The following is a 21,180-nucleotide window of genomic DNA, read 5'->3' as shown; positions in this document are numbered from 1 at the left end:
TTCCCATCTCAGGTCTGTCTCTGTTTTCCTCTCCACCAAATTACTTCATCAAAGCCTCCTGGTAGGGTGCTCTGGGTTGCCTCATTTTCTAAGTCTTCTCATGGGTTGGTCTTCCTTAGTCATTGCCTCTACTTACTATGCTTGTTTCTCCCTCAAAACTACCTGTCCAAAATTTCACTTTTTCATAGTTGGATTCTTCTTGTTCTCAAAGTGAAAATTAACCTAGTAAGTAAATCTTTCCCAATGGGACAATGGTTAAAGGTTAAGAGGAGAAGGTTAGTTCTCCTTTCTATCTAAGATAATGCCCAAGAAAGATATATTAAATCATTTTAGCAATGCCCTTCTGGACATAAAGCTTACTTCTTTGTTTCTGATCTAATAAAATAGTCCGGAGAATTTGAGGTCTTATATGAAGGAAGTTAGACCAGTAATGAATATATATTTTGAGCAGACAGAGCTTTTTACCACTCAAGTCAATAGTTTCAAATTATACTATGTGTCCGAATTACCTGGGCTGTTAAAAACACAGTCTTCGTAAATTTCTGTCTAAGTCCTTGGCCAACTCATTGGTATAATTACTGAGGAACAGTGTGAAGAACAAGATCCCTTTGTTGAAAAATTACAGCAAATCAAGAATGGCTAAAGGCCTGAGAAGTTTGTTTTCCTGGGTGTTAGGAGCTCCTTGCTTTCAAGGAACTTGCAGTTTAGTAGAAGAGATCTAAATTTGACGTGTGTAGACAAATAATTTTTATAATTTTTATATTATATAAGTGCTACCAAAAATTATTCCCAAGACAAAAGAGGGATTTTAACTACTCTGAGGTGTCAGAGAAAGCGTAGCTGAGAAAGTTACGTCTAAGCTGTGAGCTGGAGGAAGATGCGTAAAGAGGGAGGATGAAAGACAGGAAAGACCTTGCTGTGCAGAGGGAGTCAGAGCCTTGTGAAGACCTTGCTCATCTATGCGCAGAGGCTCTGTCATGGTGAACTTGGTAGATTGCAAAAGATATTGCATTTATTTATTCTATTTGTTCTAATTTCACTTTTTTTGGATTTTATTTCAGAATACAAGTGCCAAAATTATTAAAACTTAGTCTGCTATAATAGATATGAAGTGTTTTGCTTAGATAGCCATCTAATTACATTTCTTTAGCAGTAAAAAGTTTTACATAAAAATTAACCAAGAATATACTGAAGATTAAATATAAAACACCAAGTGTTGTCTGATATTCCACATAAACATCTTAAATCATATTATAGAATAGAAATGCTCAGTTACAACACATTGTGTTCTAAATTAGTGCTATGTTTGATTGAAATCCTTTTTCTCAATAACAAAAGTTAAGTTTTGCAAAGATGTTAGGAAAAATATCATAGGCTTTTGTTTTGACAAATGAAAGAGAGTTCTCAGTTGGAGGTGATTCATATTTTGGGAAACTGACATCTCCAAATGATATATAGATTCTTGTAATAATCAATATTTGATAACATTTTTATTGTAGTGCCAGTGAGAATCCTAAATGAAAATATAAATACAGCTGTCACCATTATTCCTTAGAACTCGTCTCATAAAACTTTTCTCTGCTCAATGAACTTTTTTTGGAAAATTGTTATCAAAAAAGTAAACACACAAACACACATGCATGTGTACACACACAACTATAGCTGAGATTATGCAGAAAATCAAAAGGAAATTAAAATAATTCAAGTAGCATCTTCTCCAAATTATTTGAAAAAGTGATCTGCAAATGTACTAAACTATAAATTAACATTGTTTGGAGATCTGAACAAATTCTTGAAATTTCTATTAGCTATGTGTGAGTTCACTTTCCATTTATAACTATAACAATGATGACAGTTTAGTAATTTATACCTTTTACATGGAAAAGCTTGTGTATTAGTATTCTAAGATATTACTATGCTGCTATATAACAGCTAAGAAAAGTCATTCTAAATGTTTTATCTAAATGGAAATGTAAACTTGGCTAACTAGTTTGCAGTAATATTTTTAGTGCTTATTCAATGCAGAATGGCTAAAGTATTTGAATTCTTACAGTATTATAGCAGAATTAGAAGTGGACCCTAAACTGTCTCTATTCTTGCTTCTGTGAACATTGCTGTTTACTCTGTAAACCCTTTAATTTGAAGGCTCAGTGAACAGATTTTGATACTATTTTACAGTTTAATGACATAACTGAAATTAAGAATGTAGTTTTCATATGTGAGGCCAGTCATTTTAACTGCTCTCTCAATGTTACCGTTATCACTTTCCCATTTCTTGGATATGTGAATTTTTTCCAGCTCTTTTTATTGTTTGGGGAGCTCTTTTACTGTATATTACATTTCTTCACTCAAATAGTTTTATTTTTATTAGAGGATGATAATGTGCTTGATGCTAATGACCAAGATGTCCTTGAACAGTAGGTGAATCACTGTGACATACCCCTTGTTCTTTTTTCTCATGAAATATTTTTTTCCATTGAATCACAGAAACAGATGTTCTAACACAACCATGCAAAATCTTCTTTTATCATCTCATTTTGAAAGTAAACAATCAGTCTCCCATGCCCATGGAGAAAGGCACTCTACCTGATTCATTTACCAGAAAGTTTATAATAAAAATTTCGTACATTTCCATTTCAACCTTTTCTTAACATATGTTTAATAAAATGCATTATCCTATACTCCAACGTTTTAGCTCCTGATTCACCCCCTCAAGACTTCTCTGTAAAACAGTTGTCTGGTGTCATGGTGAAGTTGTCATGGCAACCACCCCTGGAGCCAAATGGAATTATCCTCTATTACACAGTTTATGTCTGGTAAGAATTTTTTTTTTCTTTTTTGGAAATAGTTCTGAGAACAAGTATTAATCTGTAACATAAGAGGAATGTAGTTTTAAAAAAAAATTTCAGAATGTGATGCCACATTAAGAACTTGATTATTAATAGGCTAGTTAATATGCTTTTATTAAGAAACAAGTTTTTCCCATATTATGTAGCGGTCCAAGCATAGTCAAATAATACCACTTTTGTAATTAAAACAAAAAATTATGTGCTATTCATAATTGTACTAAATTTATGCTCTTAAAAGTCGTTGATCAATTTACGTGAATACAAGCATATAATTTTAAACTCTTCTAGAATTTTACACAAATATTCCCTGTCACTGTCTTTTTAAGTTTCCCTGAACAGAATAATTTTAACTGAAATTTAATTAAAAGATATTTCTTTAGATATCTGTTATTTAAGGTCAATTTTCCATTGAAATGTAAGCAGTGTATTTATTTTTTTTCTGATCACCTTTACCCTGATTAATGATTATTTATGCATCAATTGTGAAAAAGGTGAAATCTTATAATACATCTCACATCAATTAACAACATGGCTATACTGCCTCATGAAAACTCAATAGCTAAAAATCCTCACTTTGATATAATGTAAGTCCTCTTAAAAAGATTCATCAGTTATGTAACGTATTTCCTAGTGGATTTTAACTATTTCAACTCAGAAACTACAATTTACATGACATTTTATAAAATGTAGACGTTTCTTACTTTTATAGTCTTACTTGGAAGGTCCAGCATTGAGAAGCTATGATGTTTTAAAGAAATCTACTCTTCTCTTTCCCAAATTAAGATTTTTCTTTCCTTAATCTCTCTTCAAACCCATTGTATACTGTTCTTTAGGACTATACTTCCTTTGGTTTTCATTGCCTGATTCCTAGTCATTTTGCCTAGTCATGGTGAAATTGGGAGTGACTTGAGAGTTGATAGTGGGAAAAGAAGCAGTGGAAAGAAGGCAATCATTCCTCTTGATTACCCTATTCATTCATTTGTTCATTCATTCATTCAACAATGCATGTGAATGAGACACACATAAGTCCCTGTCCTCAAGGAGTTTACATTCTAAAGGGATGACTGGATTATATACCAATAAACAATTACATGAGAGAAAAAGGAGATAGGGCTACTTTTGATGGAATGCTTGGGGAAGTCCTCTGTAAAGCAGTGGCATGAATTGTGATCTGAATGACACGGATCATGTGTCAAGAAGCTGAAGGAGCTTCTTGTCATGTAGAGATCTTCAGGCTGGAACTTTTCAGGAGGAGGAACATTCACTGCCTAGGCTCTGCGGAGAAACACAAGTTGTCATTTGGAAGACAAGAAAGGAAGTCATTGTTGCTGAGGGTTAGAGAGATGGAGGAGAGTAGCACTAGGGGATGGGAGGCAGACAAAGGTCAGGAGCTAAGCCACAGTAAGGATTTCGTTTTCATTTTAACTATAATGGGAGCTATTGGGGAATTTCATGAACTTTGGATACTTTATGGATAATGCATTGTAGGGTGTAAAAGTGTTATCAGGAATACTAGACAGGAGGCTATTTTAGTAATCTGAGCAACAGATGATCCTGTCAATGGATGAGAGAAATGGGTAGCTTTTTGGTATATTTAAGAGTGGCCAGGACTTGGTGATGGATTGGCTATGGGAATTAAAAAAAGAGATGAATCAATGATGACTTCTAGATTTTTAAATCAATGGTGATGGCTTCGAGGTTGTTTTTGAGGAAGATTGGCCCTGAGCTAACATCCGTGCCCATCTTCCCCTACTTTGTATGTGGGATGCCTGCTACAGCATGGCTTGACAAACAGTGCCAAAGTCCACACCTGGGATCCAAACCGGTGAACCCCAGGCCACCGACATGCGGAATATGTAAACTTAACCACTGTGTCACCAGGCTGGCCCCATATCTTTGAGGTTTTTGACATCATTTTACTGAGTGTGAAAAACATTAACGAAAGTGAGAATCAAGATTTTTCTGCCTGGGTTTTCCAGCTCCACTTCGTGAGAACAATCCCGTTCCTCTCTCAGTAGAGCTTTTTCTCTTCTCTTTCATGGAGCATCCTTTTCCATCTCACTTCCTAAGATGGATTCCTAGTACAGGGGAAGCCTACTGAACGTAGGGTGAAGAAATCTCAAGTCTGTGATCTTGTGGCTCATCTTACCAGGCTTTTTGGGAATCATTCTGGTGTCCAACTACAGTCATAGCTTCCAGTTTCAAGGTTCTTATTTTCTGTTTTATTCTTTATCTAACCTCAGGCTTATTCTAGTGCCCTAGCTCTCTTAGCATGTCTGTCTCAACACCCATGTAGCTAAATGCTCTTGGTTGTTTTCTCCGCACCAATCTGCAGTGTGCAGGATTGGGAAGGTGACTTCCACACCCTTCCCTAGCTCTGGATGATCCTCCAGAGGAGCTCTTAGATCTTGCTGGGCATGGTGACATATGGAAGACAGATTTTCTAAGAGGCTTCTCATTTTACTCTCTTTCCTGATACGAAAGAGCAAGCCTTTCTGACTGTCATTCAAAGAGAGTTATTCAGAGAGACATTAAGCCACAAAACCTCCTTTTTGGATCAGTTGGAAAACTTAAGATTGCAGATTTGGGGCAGTCGGCGCATGCCCTCATCCTGCAGGAGAACCACTCTCTTCGGCACCCTGGACTACTTGCCCCCTGAGATGATCGAAGGTCGAATGCAGGATGAGAAGGTGGATCTCTGGAGCCTTAGAGTGCTTTTGTAGTTGCGAAGCCTCCTTTTGAGGCACGCACATACCATGAAACCTACAAAAGAATATTGCAGGTTAAATTCACGTTCCTTGACTTTGTATCAGAAGGAGCCAGGACCCCATTTCAAGACTGTTGAAGCATAATCCCAGCCAAAGGCCAACTCTAAGAGAAATACTTGAACACCGCTGAATCGCAGCAAATTCATGAAGACCATCAAGTAGCCAAAAAAGCAAAGAATCAACCAGCAAACAATCATTCATGCAGGGGAAGAAATCCTTAGGGCAGGACTGCTGTATAACCTGTCAGGAAGAGGATTTACTGTTGACAGCCTGCCTGCAATTTAGAGCACTACAGAAAATGCTATTTTTTTAATAACTGAGTAGGCAGTACCTGGGCCTCCCCATTCAAAAAGTTCTACTTCAATGAACAAGACACTCTGAAGTGAAAGTAGCCGCTAGAATCACGCTGACTTCACTGGTTTCGGAATCTGGAGGCAAGGTTCAACTGCAGCTGCCCCACAGCTGTTTCGAGTAAGCCGTCCTTGTGGAAGATGAACTTGGAGTCCAGTCGTGGGGAAGGTGGCCACTTTGCCCTGACTTGATCAGTTACAGAACTGTGCATTAACCTTCTGAGTACCTGAGTGTGTGTGTAACTTATGGGTGGCCAAGCCTGGAAAAGCTGTAGGAATGAAGATGTGAAAAATAAAGGTTTTTTAATTAAAACTTTGAAGATATTTAACAATTTATTGAAGTCAGAGAAAGAGATTCTTAATATATTAACTTTAGAAACCTAGGAGACCCAGGAATTGGATTTCAAAGGATATACAAAGAATTCTTTATAAAAGGTTTTAATATTGCATTCTTTGTTAAACTGGGATTGGAGCACTTTTGGAGACGTGGGTTTCAATGCTGGCTCTGCCGCTCAATTATCTGTGCGGATCTCTTAAAACACTGTATAAGTGGTGGCTAACAGTATTAGCAGAGCTCCTGCTTCAGGGGTCCGTGTTTCTCTCATAATTCTCAGTTTCTATTGTTTTTGTTCTTCCAATAATTGTCAAATTCTTTTAAAAAACATCTTTGTGTATTTGCTATTTTTAGTATGTCTGCAAATTGCAGGCTGTCTGTTATATTTGTTATACTGGGTAACTTCTCTCCTTGTCATGAATATTTCTTTACAAAACAGCTCATGAGGGGTAATGTGCAATCATTTCATAGCAACTACTGTGTGAGTCACATTTGATTTGTGGGTGGTGTTCTCAGAAATCTGCTTTTAACCCATTATGTTTTAAAATGATGTTTCCTTCTAAAGTTTGCTTTGTGAGATATATTTTATCATCTAAGTTGGTAAAATAGCAATTTTTCCTTCTTTATGTTGATAAATTATGCTTATTGTTTTCAAATGATAAACAATCCTTGCATTCCTAGGGCAACCATCATTGAATAAATGAATTAGAGCGCTGTAAGCTTTTTCTTTTAATACGCTTTGGATTGAGGCGTGACGCTCTAGTAAACTGACATAATGCTTATTTATTTACTTTTTAGTTGAATTCAACTTGGATTTGTTTAGCAATATTGCGTCTATATTATCTGTAAAATTTAATGGCAGTTTTCTTCCTGGTTTATAAAACTTTTAAGTGAGCGCCCTGTAAGGTGTAGCTAAAAGAATATGGAATGAAAGCAATGCTGAAAGTTCTAGCCTATATACAAATCTTGGCTTTAAGGTTTCTCAGTGTTCTTAGTATTAATTATGAGAAATAATTCTGAGTCAGTCAATCTGATAGATGTTTGTTAAACTCTACAGGGAGATAAAAAATATAGAGAATTTTAAAATGATTGTAGACTAATTAGAAATAAAATATGCCCATACGAAATAATTTTAAAATGCTTGCTGAGCAATATACTAGGAAGTCAAAACAATTCTAATGCAGCTTTTTATTAAATGTCACTGGTCAAGTAATTTCCCCTGTAACAGAAAAGCTTACTTTTGCAAATGGCTTTCCATGTGCTAAAAATTATGCCTGCTCCTGTTTTCTAAAACGTTTTCACTCTATTAAAAAACTACCTAATGACTTAAGCATATAATATAGATCAATAATCAGAATGGGACAGGGGTCATTTCAGATTTCCTGAATTTACCTCCAACTTTGGAATGAAGGTGGTAAAAATAAATTGAAAGTCAGGAGAACATCTCAGTGGAAACAGTATTTGCAAGCTTGGAGGCAGCATGAATGAACTGTGTTGAGAGGTTGATAAGCAGCATTGTAGAAATGAAATATTAGGGCCAGGGTGGGATGATGGGAGAGACAAACACAGATAGAGAGAGTGGTTGAGTACAAGGGTGCTCTTTATAATTTAACTTGAGATTTCCAGTGGGATGTTAAAAGCTCTGTCTCAGCTCTTTCTTGCTAGTCATTTTTATGAATGAGACTTGGGTGAAGCTTGGGTGACAAATTACAAACAGGCTATCTGTGGACCAGTTATGCTTTTCTAGACCTGCAAACTGTTAATAAATTCTGAACAAAATTTTTTCAGCATTTGTAAATGAGTAGATATCTAGTAAAACTTTAGTTTCTTTTGTTTCTTACAAAAATCAGAATACTTTTGCCGTATTCCCCATGATAAAAATCAGCTGGAGTTGAATAGAGGCTGTCTTTAAGATGGATTGTTAGCTCTGCAGTTTACCTCAGTTCCCACTGCACTCTGTTTTAAATCCAATCTATTTAGTCATTTATTTTGCCTGTGTGTATCTTGAGTTTTTATACCTCCAGTTTAGGGGATCTTTTCATCATGTTTGTGAAATGTACAAAGCTGGGAGAAATTGTGATTTCCTTGCATTACAGACTTGGGGAACAAAATGCCTTGGAGAGCTGAAGAAAGGGGCTCAAGAGGAGGGACAGCATAGTAGTTAGCATTTTTGGACAAATGAGTTCAGTTTCTTATGTATATTTCTTTATTTGTTTTTTACAGCAATGCCATAAAGAGAAGAATATTATCACCATTTTATGGTTGTGGAAACTGAGTCTTGCTGAGGTTAAGGAGTTGCTTAATGTTATAGATCTAGAAGATGCCAGAGCCAGAATTCATACCCAGATCTGTCTTACTCCCAAATCATGCTTTTCTTGCGTCAGTATGAATAAATGTCATAATTGGCCTTTGTTCTAAAAACTCAACAGTGCACATAAAGGACTAAGGAAGTCTTAGTTTGATAAGAGCATTTGTGATAAAGACTTATGGAGTTATAATAAATTAAACTTATTGCATCAATTCATATGGGATATTTTTACCAAAAGAAATCAGTGGCTTGATGTTGGTCTGCATTAGTTGACAGAGTTTATCCATTATGAGAGAATACGTATACTGTTCTGTGTATAAATCAATTGGATTACTGGGCCCCACAGTTTTAAAGAATATAGAGATAAAGTAGAGTTTGTTATGGGAGGAGTGATGAGAATGGTGGAAATACTCAGTTTTAAGACATATGAGAAAGTGTTGAAAGAATGGGAATGAGTTATTAGCCAAGATTCTTTTAGTTTCAAGTGACTGGGCCCAATCTAAATTGTCTTATTGACACATGTAGCTGAAAAGTCCAGAGGTATACTAACTGGATGGAGAAGCTGGAATAATATTATCCAGTGTGGTTAGCAGCAAGAAGCTTGGTGTGAGCAACAGCAATATGGCCTGTGTCTTGAGTATAATGGCACAGGAGAAAAGTGGGAGGAGATGAAGCTGTTGGGGTGGCAGGCCAGATACATGGAGTCTTGAAGCTTGACTAAGGATATGTATGTATACATAGACAAAGAAAAGAATGAATCTCAGTATTGTATGGGATTTTGAATTTTTATTTTATTTAATTTAAAATTTTATTTTAACCATGCACCCAACGATTAACCCCTGGAGAAAACGCTCCAAGGACTTTCCGTTACTCTTGGAATAAAATCCAAACTCCATATTCTAGCCTGAGGGATTTAGTCCATTCTCAGGGGATGAAGTCCTGTTCCCCCAGCTCAAGTACAATCCCTCCGCCTGTCTTCTGGACCTTTACTCCCTATCTCTGTTCCAAGGCCATGGTTTATAAGTGTATGCTTCCTCAGCTTCAATCTCATTGTCTTTAGTGGCTTTTCCCTTTAATCTTACAAATGCGTCTTTTCTGCTAAGGGCAAACAAGCAAAACAAAATTAAGCCAAATTAAAACAAATCAGCCAGCCAACAAAATTATGACAATAGGAACAATAGCAACAACAAATGAATACCTTGCTTTGACTTAGACTTTCTGAGATTCTAAAGCTTTATGATGATAGAATGTGCAACTATTTATGCCTTGCTAGTTTAGGGTTGTTTAATATGTAATTACTAACCTGCTGATACTACCCAGCTGTGCAGAGTAATTATTCTAAAGTGCAACAGAGAAGAGCAGTTTCCTATATTATAGCAAGACAGTTACAGAAGTTGCTGGTTCATATGAGAGAGAGAGTGATTTGATAAAGAGTCAAGTAAATGGATGTTGAAATTCCTTATTTTGGGGAGTAGTATTTAGTGAGTGAAAGGATTAATCTACAATGTTTAGTTAAGAGCAGATTAAAGTTTTAAAAATAAATTCATAGGAATGGACAGGGATGAGTGTATCATCAGGTTAGATTGTCCACATGGAATGAAATATCAAGTGATGAAGATTAGAATTAAGATTATGACGTTTCAAAGAGTCTCAAGCCTTGTCTAGAAAACGATTCATGTTCATACTTTGGGAAATGGGGGAATTTGTTTAAATCTTTCCATTTCCATTTGAGAAACGGGGACAATTGTTGCTCAGCATGGTCTTGATGTGATGAGATGAGCAAAGGAATTGGTAAAGCAGAGCAAAGAAACTTCTCTTATGCTCTAGGATTTCCTTTATGCTCTAGTTGTCAAAATATGTCTCTTTTTTGAAAAAAAATTATAAATTAACTAGGAAATAACTTCATCTTCAAGACTCCATTAATCTTATCCCAAGATATTTTCTTGGTGTGACCAATGAGTGTAGACAGAGAAAAACTGCATCGTATATATATTCAGAATAATTTCAGTCATTCAAATTCTTTTAACTTCTCAAATTCAAAATAAAAAGCTTTTAAAAGGTTCTAATAAGCTTCTAGAATTAAATCAGTAAAATGATTGCACTGAGGACTCCCCTAAGTTTTTCTCAGTTTGAAAACGTGTACCACTTGGAAGGTTTGGGTGATACTGACAGTCATCTACTTTAGGGATTAAGTATTGTGTGACATTTTTATTCTTTTCATTTCCACACAGTGTGTGACTTTGGTACGTAAGAGTTGGACCTGCTTTGTCTGGTAGGCCTCCTCTCTTCCTCTCCCCTGCTCCCTCAACTCCCTATTTGACCCTCAAACCTTACAAACTAGCTCTCTAGTGAACAATTTCTTGCATGTCTGGCACTGTGCTTTATTCTCCTTTTCTACTCTTGGTTACAACATTTCTTTGCTCATCTCTTTCTCTTTTTCATGGCTTTTAGCCACTGGGGGGAAAAAGTTATTGTCCTTAAGGAGATCACATTGTTATTAATGAAATGTTTTATAATAATTTATTGCTTTCTTTCATTATTTTGAAGAAAGGGTGGTCTCTTACTCGTATTTATGTCTAACGTAATTCCTGATGTAAAGTAGATGCTCAATAAATTTTGCTGAATTCTGTTGAATATTGGTTGCATACATATCATCTCTAAATTCAGAGGCTGTGGGGAAGGTGTCTATCTTTCTTTGTGTGGAGCCCTATCTAAAAGAACAATGCCTCCCTAACCCCAACATATGTTGTTCTCCATTTAAAAGACTAAAATAAAATAGAGAAAAGAAAATATGTGAATAAGTTATTCAAAAAGATGGACCACGAATGACCTACAAACATATGAGAAGACATTCTTTCTCACTCAAGGTCAGGGATGTGCAAATTAAATAGATATTTTTGCCAATTAAACTTGCAGAAAATAAGACGATGAATATCCACACTGGTCGTGAGAGCATGGCCAAACGTGTAGTCTCACACGTTGTTGTGACTCCAATTCATAATAATTTATAATTTGAAACAGTAATTATTTTGGAACAGTTATCATTAAAATAAAATTTTAAAAATTTTATTTTTGACTCAATCATTTGACTCAATCACACTATTGGGACTTTAACCTGCAGAAATAAAAGTACCTTTATGAAAAGATATTTGTGTAGGAATGATTAGTGCATCATTGTTAGTAATAACCAAAGTAAAAAAAAAGGAGAGAAACAAGTTAATTTATAGAAGGAAGGCTGAATACTATCATACATCCCATTAGGCAACTACAGAAAAATAAGAATATAGTTCATTGTTATTAACTTAAAAAGAGGAAAAAATCAAGATATAGAACATATAGTTTTATAAATGGAAATGAAACACTTTAATAGAACACATAAGATTCCCATTATAATATTTTTAAACTAATAAGAACAAAACAGAGACTTTTAAACTAAACAGCTAAAACCAAGAGTAGCAACTGGTTACAGCAGCATCAGAGCTATGGTTCTGAGGCATGAGAGCGAGTGACCTCTGAACTGCATGATTGCTCTCTGGGATGGCTCTTCAGAGAGCACGTAGCTCAGGCCTCAGCCTGAGCAGGGAGGATGGAGTCAGATCCCCAGGGACAGCATCTCCTCTCTCTTCTTGTCTTTCTTCTCGGCCTTCAGTTTTATGGCAAACCATCTCTTATGTGCCTAGATACATTCTGAACTTGTTTCAGAAGGTGAAGTTTCAATTGAAGTTTATTTATGCTCAGATATTTTCTTACCTTACTTATTAAAACATCAGCCACAATCCTAAACTCCAAAAGAAAAGCCAACCCCAAACAGACAAAGACATATCAGTACCTGAAAAATGTTTATTAGCACTGCTTTGCCCCTGGAGACAAACCAGGGTGGGTGTAGAAATTATATCTATATGTGCTAACTGAGGTGGATTATTGAGTTTGTTATTCAGATAATTTATAAAGACTATCTTCTTTTTACTGAAATTTCCAGGTGTGTCAGACAAAATTTATTTTTGACCTGCATTTTCCGGGTAATTGCCTTGATTCTACATTATCTACGGAACATAATCAGAGTTTTTCTTATTATAGACCTATTTGCAGTATTTTGCTGTGAAGATCAGAGCAAGAAAGTAGTGATGAAAGGCAGCTGGTAGCATTGAAAAATATGCCCGAAAAAGAATTTTGAAAATAGATATAATGCAGTTAGATTACTTTAGCTAATTTCATAGGTTTAGAGATCTGAATTGGCTTAGCTATATTGTAGTGATCTGATGACCTGTGACCAATGACAGGAGTATGGAATTGGGAAAAATTTCTGTGACAAGGCATCTTTCTCAGACTAATAACGCAGCATTAAGAGTTTTAAAAGCCCCTCTCCTGTGGTCTCAGTGAAGTCAAAGAAAGCTCTCTCTTCTGCTTCTGAAAAGGATGTCTGATGAAACTGTTTCGAATCGCTGAATAGCCTGGCTAATCCGCCTGTCTCTACTCACATACTCCACATCCATATTTTTCTCACTGTGGTAAGCTTTCCAGCTATTTTTCAGATAACCATGCTTATATCTGGAGTGAACTGATGCTTTCGTAATGGTAAAAGCGTGGCTGAAATGTGTCTCTTTGTGGATATCGTTAATTCACTTAAACTCTGTTATTCCTCTTAAAGATTCAGTAATTCGAATATTTCAGTGGTAAAGGAAAAGCATTTTATATTCAGAGGGAATATCTATTTACTTCTTGGATGCCTTGTGTTTCTAAGGGAGGAAAAAAATTAGATTACATGAGGCATATACCTTTTCTGTGATATTGATCATATTCCCTTTTCTAAATTTTTTAATAAGTTTTATTGCTCTTAAAATCTAAAGTTCTTTTTAAAATGCATGGTTTTCAGCAACAGTATATACGTGTCCATTTTTTAGTCTAATCTACACCCAAGTCAAAACTATGGAAACTGAACTAAAATGTCTGAAATGAAATAATTCTCGTGCTCTGTTACTTAGCAAGATTTTATTCTTCAGACTTTTTCCCTCCTCCTGGGATTTTATTTTATATTTACTTGAAGAGTTTTGAGTCAATATTTATTTTCTTTTCTGGAGTGTCATTTCAGATATTTTAAAGATTTAATTGAGTAAGAGATGTGAGCTCTACTTTTTCCTTTCCTGTATGTTATAAGTACATTATTTTCAATCTCATTTCTAATTAAAGAAAGAAAGACTGACCCACAGGCTGACTATTTTAGATACCACTGTTCAGATATTTACTATTTATTTATTTGAATTGGTCTAAAGTAAATGTTACTTTTGCACTATATATGGAATAAATAAGATTTTGCCAAAACTTAGAAAGAACAAATGTTTGAGCAATTAAAACGCTGGCATGCAAAGGAATGCTGTAATTGCCTCAAATACACAGTATTCCAGAGATCTAGTACGATTAGTCCAAGCAAAGTCTAATATCAACATCTTATTAGCACTTGGTTGAATTACTGAATATACTTGAAAACAAAAGAAGTTTATTATTGAATTATTCTGAAATTCACTCTTTTCAGCATTTCAGGATAAGTGGCATCTTTATTTTATTAATAAATCTATGTGCATAAATGTTGCTTGCTTTTAGTGTACTCATTCTGGAAATATATATGTAACATTTAATTTAAATTTAAATTTTCAAACAATTTTTTTTTGCCTTCCAGGGATAGATCGTCATTAAAAACCGTTAATGTAACTGAAACATCATTAGAGTATTCAGATTTGGACTATAATGTTGAATATAGCACTTATGTAACAGCTAACACCAGATTTGGTGCTGGGAAAACAAGAAGCAATGTCGTTAACTTTCGATCACCTGAGGGAGGTGAGTTCTAATGGATGTAGGCAAGTAAAATAATATCCTACTCAGAAAAAGTGTTAAATATAAAAACGTATTATCAAGCCTAATGTCTGTCATTGGTTGTTCGCTTCCTAGCTGTGTGATGTTGGGAAAGTTAGTCAATCTGTGACTCAATTTCCTGTCTGTATTCTGGAAACAATAAAGGACCTAATTCACAGAGTCCTTGTGAGGTTAAATGAGTTTAAATTTTAAATGCACTCAGCATGGAACGTGACACTTAGCATTTTACGCGTTTGTTAAATGAAACAAAATAAAATGCTTTCGTCCTCTATTATTGGATTTCAAAATTCTAAGATAAATCAGAATTCATATTATGTATTTTGAATTAGAAATTTGTTATAATGTTTTCAAATCCAGGGCAGTGGGCATGTTTTAGAACTGGGGTAGTGTTTCATGAGTAAGAAATCCATCTGTCCTCTGCTTAGATGTTGCTATGATGCCCTGTTAGAGGGATGGCCCAGTGAGACTTATGGATTTCATTTCTGACTTCTAATTAGATGTTATTCTTAAGTTTTTTTGAAAACCAATTATCATCACTTATCAAAGGCAGGTAAAATTTAGGACATTTCAGACAGTATTTGGAGCCACAAGTATAGTTTTTTTTCCATTGTTTGTTTTATAGCTCCAAGTGACCCTCCCAAAGATGTTCATTATGCAAATCTCAGTTCTTCATCAATAATTCTCTTTTGGACGCCTCCCTCAAAACCTAATGGCATTATACAATATTATTCTGTTTATTACAGAAATGCTTCAGGTACTTACATGCAGGTAAGACTTTGAGTTTTCTCCTAGTTCTTTATTTACATCCTTTAGTGTTGTTGATGATGATATAGACTTGGCATGGTAGAAAAAAATCTCACAATGACAATTATGCGTAGACATTTTATAAAACTCCCATTGAAACAGAAAACTATAGTGGAGGAACGTCAGATACATTTTAGTCGCTCTCTCTCTATCTAGGCAGGCACACCTGCACGTGCGTTTCAATGTATTACCAAAAATGAAGGTGCCACCTACTTAAAATCCTGTATATAAATATGGCCCTCAATTCTACTCCTCCAAGAATTGTTCTCCAAAGAGTCGATGGTTTCATTTACCCTCAATTATTTCTCAGCTAAAAAGAATTTATTTTTGTTTGTACAGTAATCCCCCCTGATCCATGTTTTGCTTTCTGAGGTTTCAGTTACCCATGGTCAACCACAGTAAGAAAATATTAAGTGGAAAATTCCAGAAATAAACAATTCATAAGTTTTAAATTGTTCACCATTCTCAGTAGCATGATGACATCTCGTGCCATCCGAGTCCAGCCCCCGGGACATGAATCATCCTTTTGTCCAGTGGATCCACACTATACACGCTACCTGCTCGTTAGTCACTTAGTAGCCGTCTTGTTTACCAGATCAACTCTTGCGGTATTGCAGTGCTTGTGTTCAAGTAACTTATTTTACTTAATAATGGCCCCAAAGCACAAGAGTAGTAGTGCTGGCAATTTGGATTTGTCAAAGAGAAGCTATAAAGTGATTCCTTTAAGTGAAAAGATGAAAGTTCTTGGGGCTGGCCCTGTGGCCGAGCGGTTAAGTTCGTGCGCTCCACTGCAGGTGGCCCAGTGTTTCGTTGGTTCGAATCCTGGGTGCGGACATGGCACTGCTCATCAAACCACGCTGAGGCAGCGTCCCACATGCCACAACTAGAAGGACCCACAACGAAGAATATACAACTATGTACCGGGGGGCTTTGGGGAGAAAAAGGAAAAATAAAGTCTTTAAAAAAAAAAAAAGAAAGATGAAAGTTCTCGGCTTAATAAGGAAAGACAAAAATTGTATGCTAAGGTTGCTAAGATCTATGGTAAGAATGAGTCTTCTATCTGTGAAATTGTGAAGAAGGAAGAAGATATTTGTGCTAGTTTTGCCGTCACACCTCAAATATGTATGTCTAGGAAAAAACATAGTACATACAGGGTTTGGTACTGTCTGCAGTTTCAGGCATCCACTGGGGGTCTCGGAAGGTATGCCCTGCAGATGACGGATAGGGGATTACTGTACACAACATAAATGTTTTTCTTCAATTTTAAAAATATTTTCAATTGTTAGCAGGAGGGTTATTGTCATTATTATTACTCAATATCAGATCTAATGAAATCACTAGAATGTGCTTATTTAAGTTGGTGTATACAAGGTTCTAGGGTCGCACAGTTTGCAGATGGGTACTTTCTACTAATGATAATAATTATGAAAATAGCTAACATACATTTCATTTAGAGAAATACTTTTAATTTTTTCAGCAGAATTCCTTTACTTCCCCAAACTTAATATTTTACAGACCTTTAATATATGAAAAGGATAAAATGGAGTGGTTGTGATTGAATTGGGAATGGGCAGCGTTGGAATGTAATTTGGAAAACACTAATTTAGAAGAAATACTTCAAATTACAGAATATATACCTTACTGATAGAAACTATTGACGGCATGTTGATTATGACTCTGGCCTTTCTTATTTCTCTGTATACTTTTAAGCAGGAGACTAGAGATAAGTCTTAGTTATTCCAAGTTGCCTAATCCCATTTGTGACTAACAACCTAAATTTAGCCTCTGGAGTTAGTTGTTGGCACGCAGTAATCACTGGGACTAAAGTATGGCTTTCTTTAGTGTATCTACTGCAGTTTAGGCTAACGCATATGGTCAAAACAGAACTTTGCAAGCTGTCTCAGGACTAACCCAGCAGTGGGTAAAAGAAAGTCCAGAGGTCGGTTTCATTCTTACATTCTGCTCAAGGCCCTTTAAGAATGGAGTTGTATAGGAAAGGAGGATCTGGTTTTTTTTTTTCCTACTCTGTACGCTGAGCAATTTTTGCCGTTCTTTTTTATTCTGCTCTATTTGGGGAAGAGAAATGGGTATTAGAGTGCAATTTATTTATTTTTTTTTACCACAATGTTGTTTACAGATTTAACAATGTGTCATGATGTCAAAGAGGCCATTCAAATTGCAGGTTCTTTTTTCATACATTTAACAAAAATATTGCAAAGTAGTTCTGAATCTTAGGAAAGGTTTTGCTGCTGTACAATTTACTTACGGCTTATATGTGATTCTATTTTGGTTCTCTTCGTCCACATCTAAATAATCAAGTGTAAACATCTAACTATAGTTTCAACATGATCTTATGAACCTACTTACTCAAACCTGCATATATAATCTGACCCCACTTGCAATGTATCTATCTTAGAAAACGTAATCTTTTATTAAATAATCTTAAGAATGCTTTTAAGTGTGACAGCTGCAAGAGGGCACAGGCTAATGATGTTAAAACATTTCTCATATTGCTTGAAGTTCATCTGTGCTTTAATTTATTCCTAAAGTTCGTGTTAAATATAGCATCAAAATCTCCACTACCTAATCTTCTATTTTGGATTGCTAGAATAGAAGAAACCCTCAAAATGAAAATTATATAGCAGAATAAGTGTATGGCTTTTTTTTTCCTCCTTCTTTCTTCTCTTTCCTGAAGAACTTTGTGGAATACCTCATGCATGGTATATCACATTCTGCTTTCCATTATCTGCTACTTGTCTTAGCTCCCTTATGCCATAGCAAACAACTTTGAAGAAAAGGGTCATGTGACACTTATCTTTCCATCCCCGGAAGACCTCTGGTATTGTATCACACAGAGGTTTATTGCCAATAAATATTTTAATTGAAAGACTATAAAACTATAATAATAGAGCACCATTACTTTTGGTACTTAGTTATAATTTTGGAGCACTTGAGTTTGTAGTATAATACCTTAGGGAACTTAGTCTCTCTACTACTATTTGGCAATCCATCTTGTTCTTCCTTCGATTGCTACTCATAATATTTTGTATAGTGTATTAACTCTTTCACATTTTAATTTTTATCCATTTATGTCATATTTCCTCAGTGTACCTGACATAGTGCTTTATTATATTAAAAAGTGCTAAATGAATACTGGTTGATTAATCAAATTTGAAAAGGTTTCACTAAATAACTTCTGACTGCATTTGCATACACAAAGGAGTAAGCCTTAATTAGATAATTGGAGCCCAAAGACTTGTTTTTTCCAAAAATAAATAGATGAATGAAATAATCATCTGGATAATTAATCTCATTTCACATTTGTTGCATGTCTATGCTTGCTAAGTCACGCGCTCATTAGGAATGACTTCTGGTGATTCAAAATAATTCATTACTTAACAGTCCGCAAGGTCAAAGGTAATCAGAATAAATTCTATAAGAAAGAAAAATTAAAATTTACACCAAAATGCTACTCTAATATATTTTCATTACATCACCATGAATTATTTATTTTATACCTGGAAGTCTTTACCGTTGACTCACTTCACCCACTTTGTTCCCCCTCCACACCCCACCTCTGGTCACGACCAATCTGTTCTCTGGATCCTTGAGCGCAGGTTTTTGTTTGTTTAGATTCCACATATAAGTGAGATCATATGGTGTTTGTCTTTCACTGTCTGACTTATTTCATTCAGCATAACGCCCTCAAGGTCTGTCCATGTTGTCACAAATGGCAAGATTTCCTTCGTTTTTATGTCTTAGTTATGTTAATATTTTTAAGAGATACTTTAGTAAGCCAGTTATTCCATGTGTAAAGTAGATGTACAGGAATGTATCAAAGTTCGCAGATCATATTTTGGGTGAGATTGTTAGGTTGTTTTAACTTGTCTGTTCCTAAATAAGTCATCACAAAATTGAAGTAGATCTTTTATTACACTCACTCTTTTTCCCTACCACATACTGGCAAAGGAACCAAAAAATTTGCTGAATTTAACTTGTGGATCTATTGCAGAACCACCCTAACTATTAATTTAGGCCAAATTGATTATCATATATTAATCTTTTAAGTGAAGTAATTACTATTGATTGGTTTTTTATTGTGTGTAGACATCGTGGTGTTTTGTGTGCTTCCTATCATCCAACCCTCAAAAGCTCTCGGTGCAAAGGAAATGATTATTCCCACTTTATAGGTGCAGAAGGAGCAGCTCTGAGGTTAGACAGCTTATCCAGGGCTGCCCTGCCAGAAGTGAACTCATGTCTATAGGACTCTAAGAGCTTTGTACAGATTGGGGAGATTCAGAATTCCCGGTGTAGATGGACAGTATTATAAAGTTATTCATACTATTTGCCTACGTGATTTTTTTAAAGTCTGTTTTCCTTTATTTTAGAATTGATTATGTTTGAATATATGTGTTGTGTTTAAAATTTGGTAAGAAAAGAAACGTTTGCATAGCTTCCCTAATCATCAAAAAATGCCTTGGAACAAATCTAACTAGGAGTCAAGCAAGAGAATTTGAAAATTTCTCTCACTCTACATACGAGAGAGTGCATCTAGCTGCCTTCCCATTTCTCCCCATGGTTGTAGAAGAAAAGAAGACCCATTAAAGATTAATAATAACCATTTGTGTTCTTAGAAAGAGGTGAACACTTTCATAATTCCTTCATCACTAGGAAGAAAAAATATTAACATTTTGTAATACTCCCAAACTTGTTTAAAAATAGTCAACGTTTTGAAAAACACTTGAATGTTTCATGCAGAAAACTGACACTGATCAGCCCAGCTGTAGCATCTTCAGTTGATCATCAGTTGTTCTTCATCACTAAGCCTGGTGTTTCTACTCTTCGCAGCTCTGCATGTTGATTTTGCCATCACCTATTCCTCTTTTAGTATAAACATATTTCCAGCTTAATTATTACAATAAAAATGTTCTATGTTGATTTTCCTCAAAAATTAACATATTAAAATAATAAGAAAACCAATTCATGGATAATAATTATTTTGAAATGTTTATGTATACTAAAACTATATTCTGAACAATTACAACAATATGTTTATTTTTCAGAATTTTACACTCCATGAAGTAACCAATGACTTTGACAATATGACTGTATCTGCAATAATAGATAAACTGGCAATATTCAGCTACTATGCATTTTGGGTAACAGCAAGCACTTCAGTTGGAAATGGGAATAAAAGCAGTGACACAGTTCAAGTATACACAGATCAAGACAGTATGTAAACAAAAAGCATTTGTTAATTTTTAAGAGGATTATTTTAAAACTGTATAATTGTTTCAATTTGTATGTTTTGGTAGTAAAATCTATATTTTACTTAGGCACATTTAACTAGTCATTATAGAAGTTTGAAAATGCATTTAATATAGCTGTAAAACTATTACAGTAATAACAGCCTTTTCTATTCATGAAAACTGTTATCATCCATTCATGAAAATTCTGTCACTTTTATTGCTTCAAAAGATGTCACAGTCATCCGCTTACAGTCATGAAAAATGCTGCTGCATACATGGACGTATTTTCCAATACTTAACATACTTATCCATTTGCTTTAGGAACTACATTTTTTTTCCTCGAGCAACTTGCTTCCTTTTCAGTCTTTGAATCTGCATAGGACTCTTTGCAGCATCTTTGTTCTTGTTATGTTTGTGACTAATAAACCCAGAATATCTTTTTTTTTTTCAACTTGAGGAGTTTCTTGTATGTGGCTTCTGCAGAATCCTGTCTGTGCTGAATATTCAGAAAATCATAATAATTGAAGTTCTCAACGTTTTTAGGTTTCAGCTTCGAGAACATAATGTTATATGGATCATTGCCTGTTTCTTCTTGTAGTTGTTTCCATTGTCCATTTGTTTCTTAAAGACTAGTCTGTTATTGAGAA

The 21,180-nt window shown here is 35.1% G+C and overlaps 1 protein-coding gene across 3 annotated transcripts in view; it reads left to right on the top strand.

Moving 5' to 3' along the window:
* PTPRQ (protein tyrosine phosphatase receptor type Q) overlaps positions 1-21,180 on the top strand; it is a 242,907-nt gene that overhangs the window by 91,026 nt on the left and 130,701 nt on the right. For all 3 annotated transcript variants that reach the window (XM_070507246.1, XM_044747332.2, XM_070507247.1), the window contains 4 exons: positions 2,696-2,816; positions 14,284-14,444; positions 15,103-15,248; positions 20,348-20,516. In XM_070507246.1, the coding sequence (XP_070363347.1) occupies positions 2,696-2,816; positions 14,284-14,444; positions 15,103-15,248; positions 20,348-20,516 (597 nt within the window). The remainder of the gene's footprint in view (positions 1-2,695; positions 2,817-14,283; positions 14,445-15,102; positions 15,249-20,347; positions 20,517-21,180) is intronic.

The sequence above is a fragment of the Equus asinus genome, chromosome 4, assembly GCF_041296235.1.
Source record: "Equus asinus isolate D_3611 breed Donkey chromosome 4, EquAss-T2T_v2, whole genome shotgun sequence".
Classification (NCBI taxonomy): Eukaryota; Metazoa; Chordata; class Mammalia; order Perissodactyla; family Equidae; genus Equus; species Equus asinus.
Note: the sequence above shows the minus strand (reverse complement) of the source record. Positions and strands in the feature narration are given on the sequence as shown.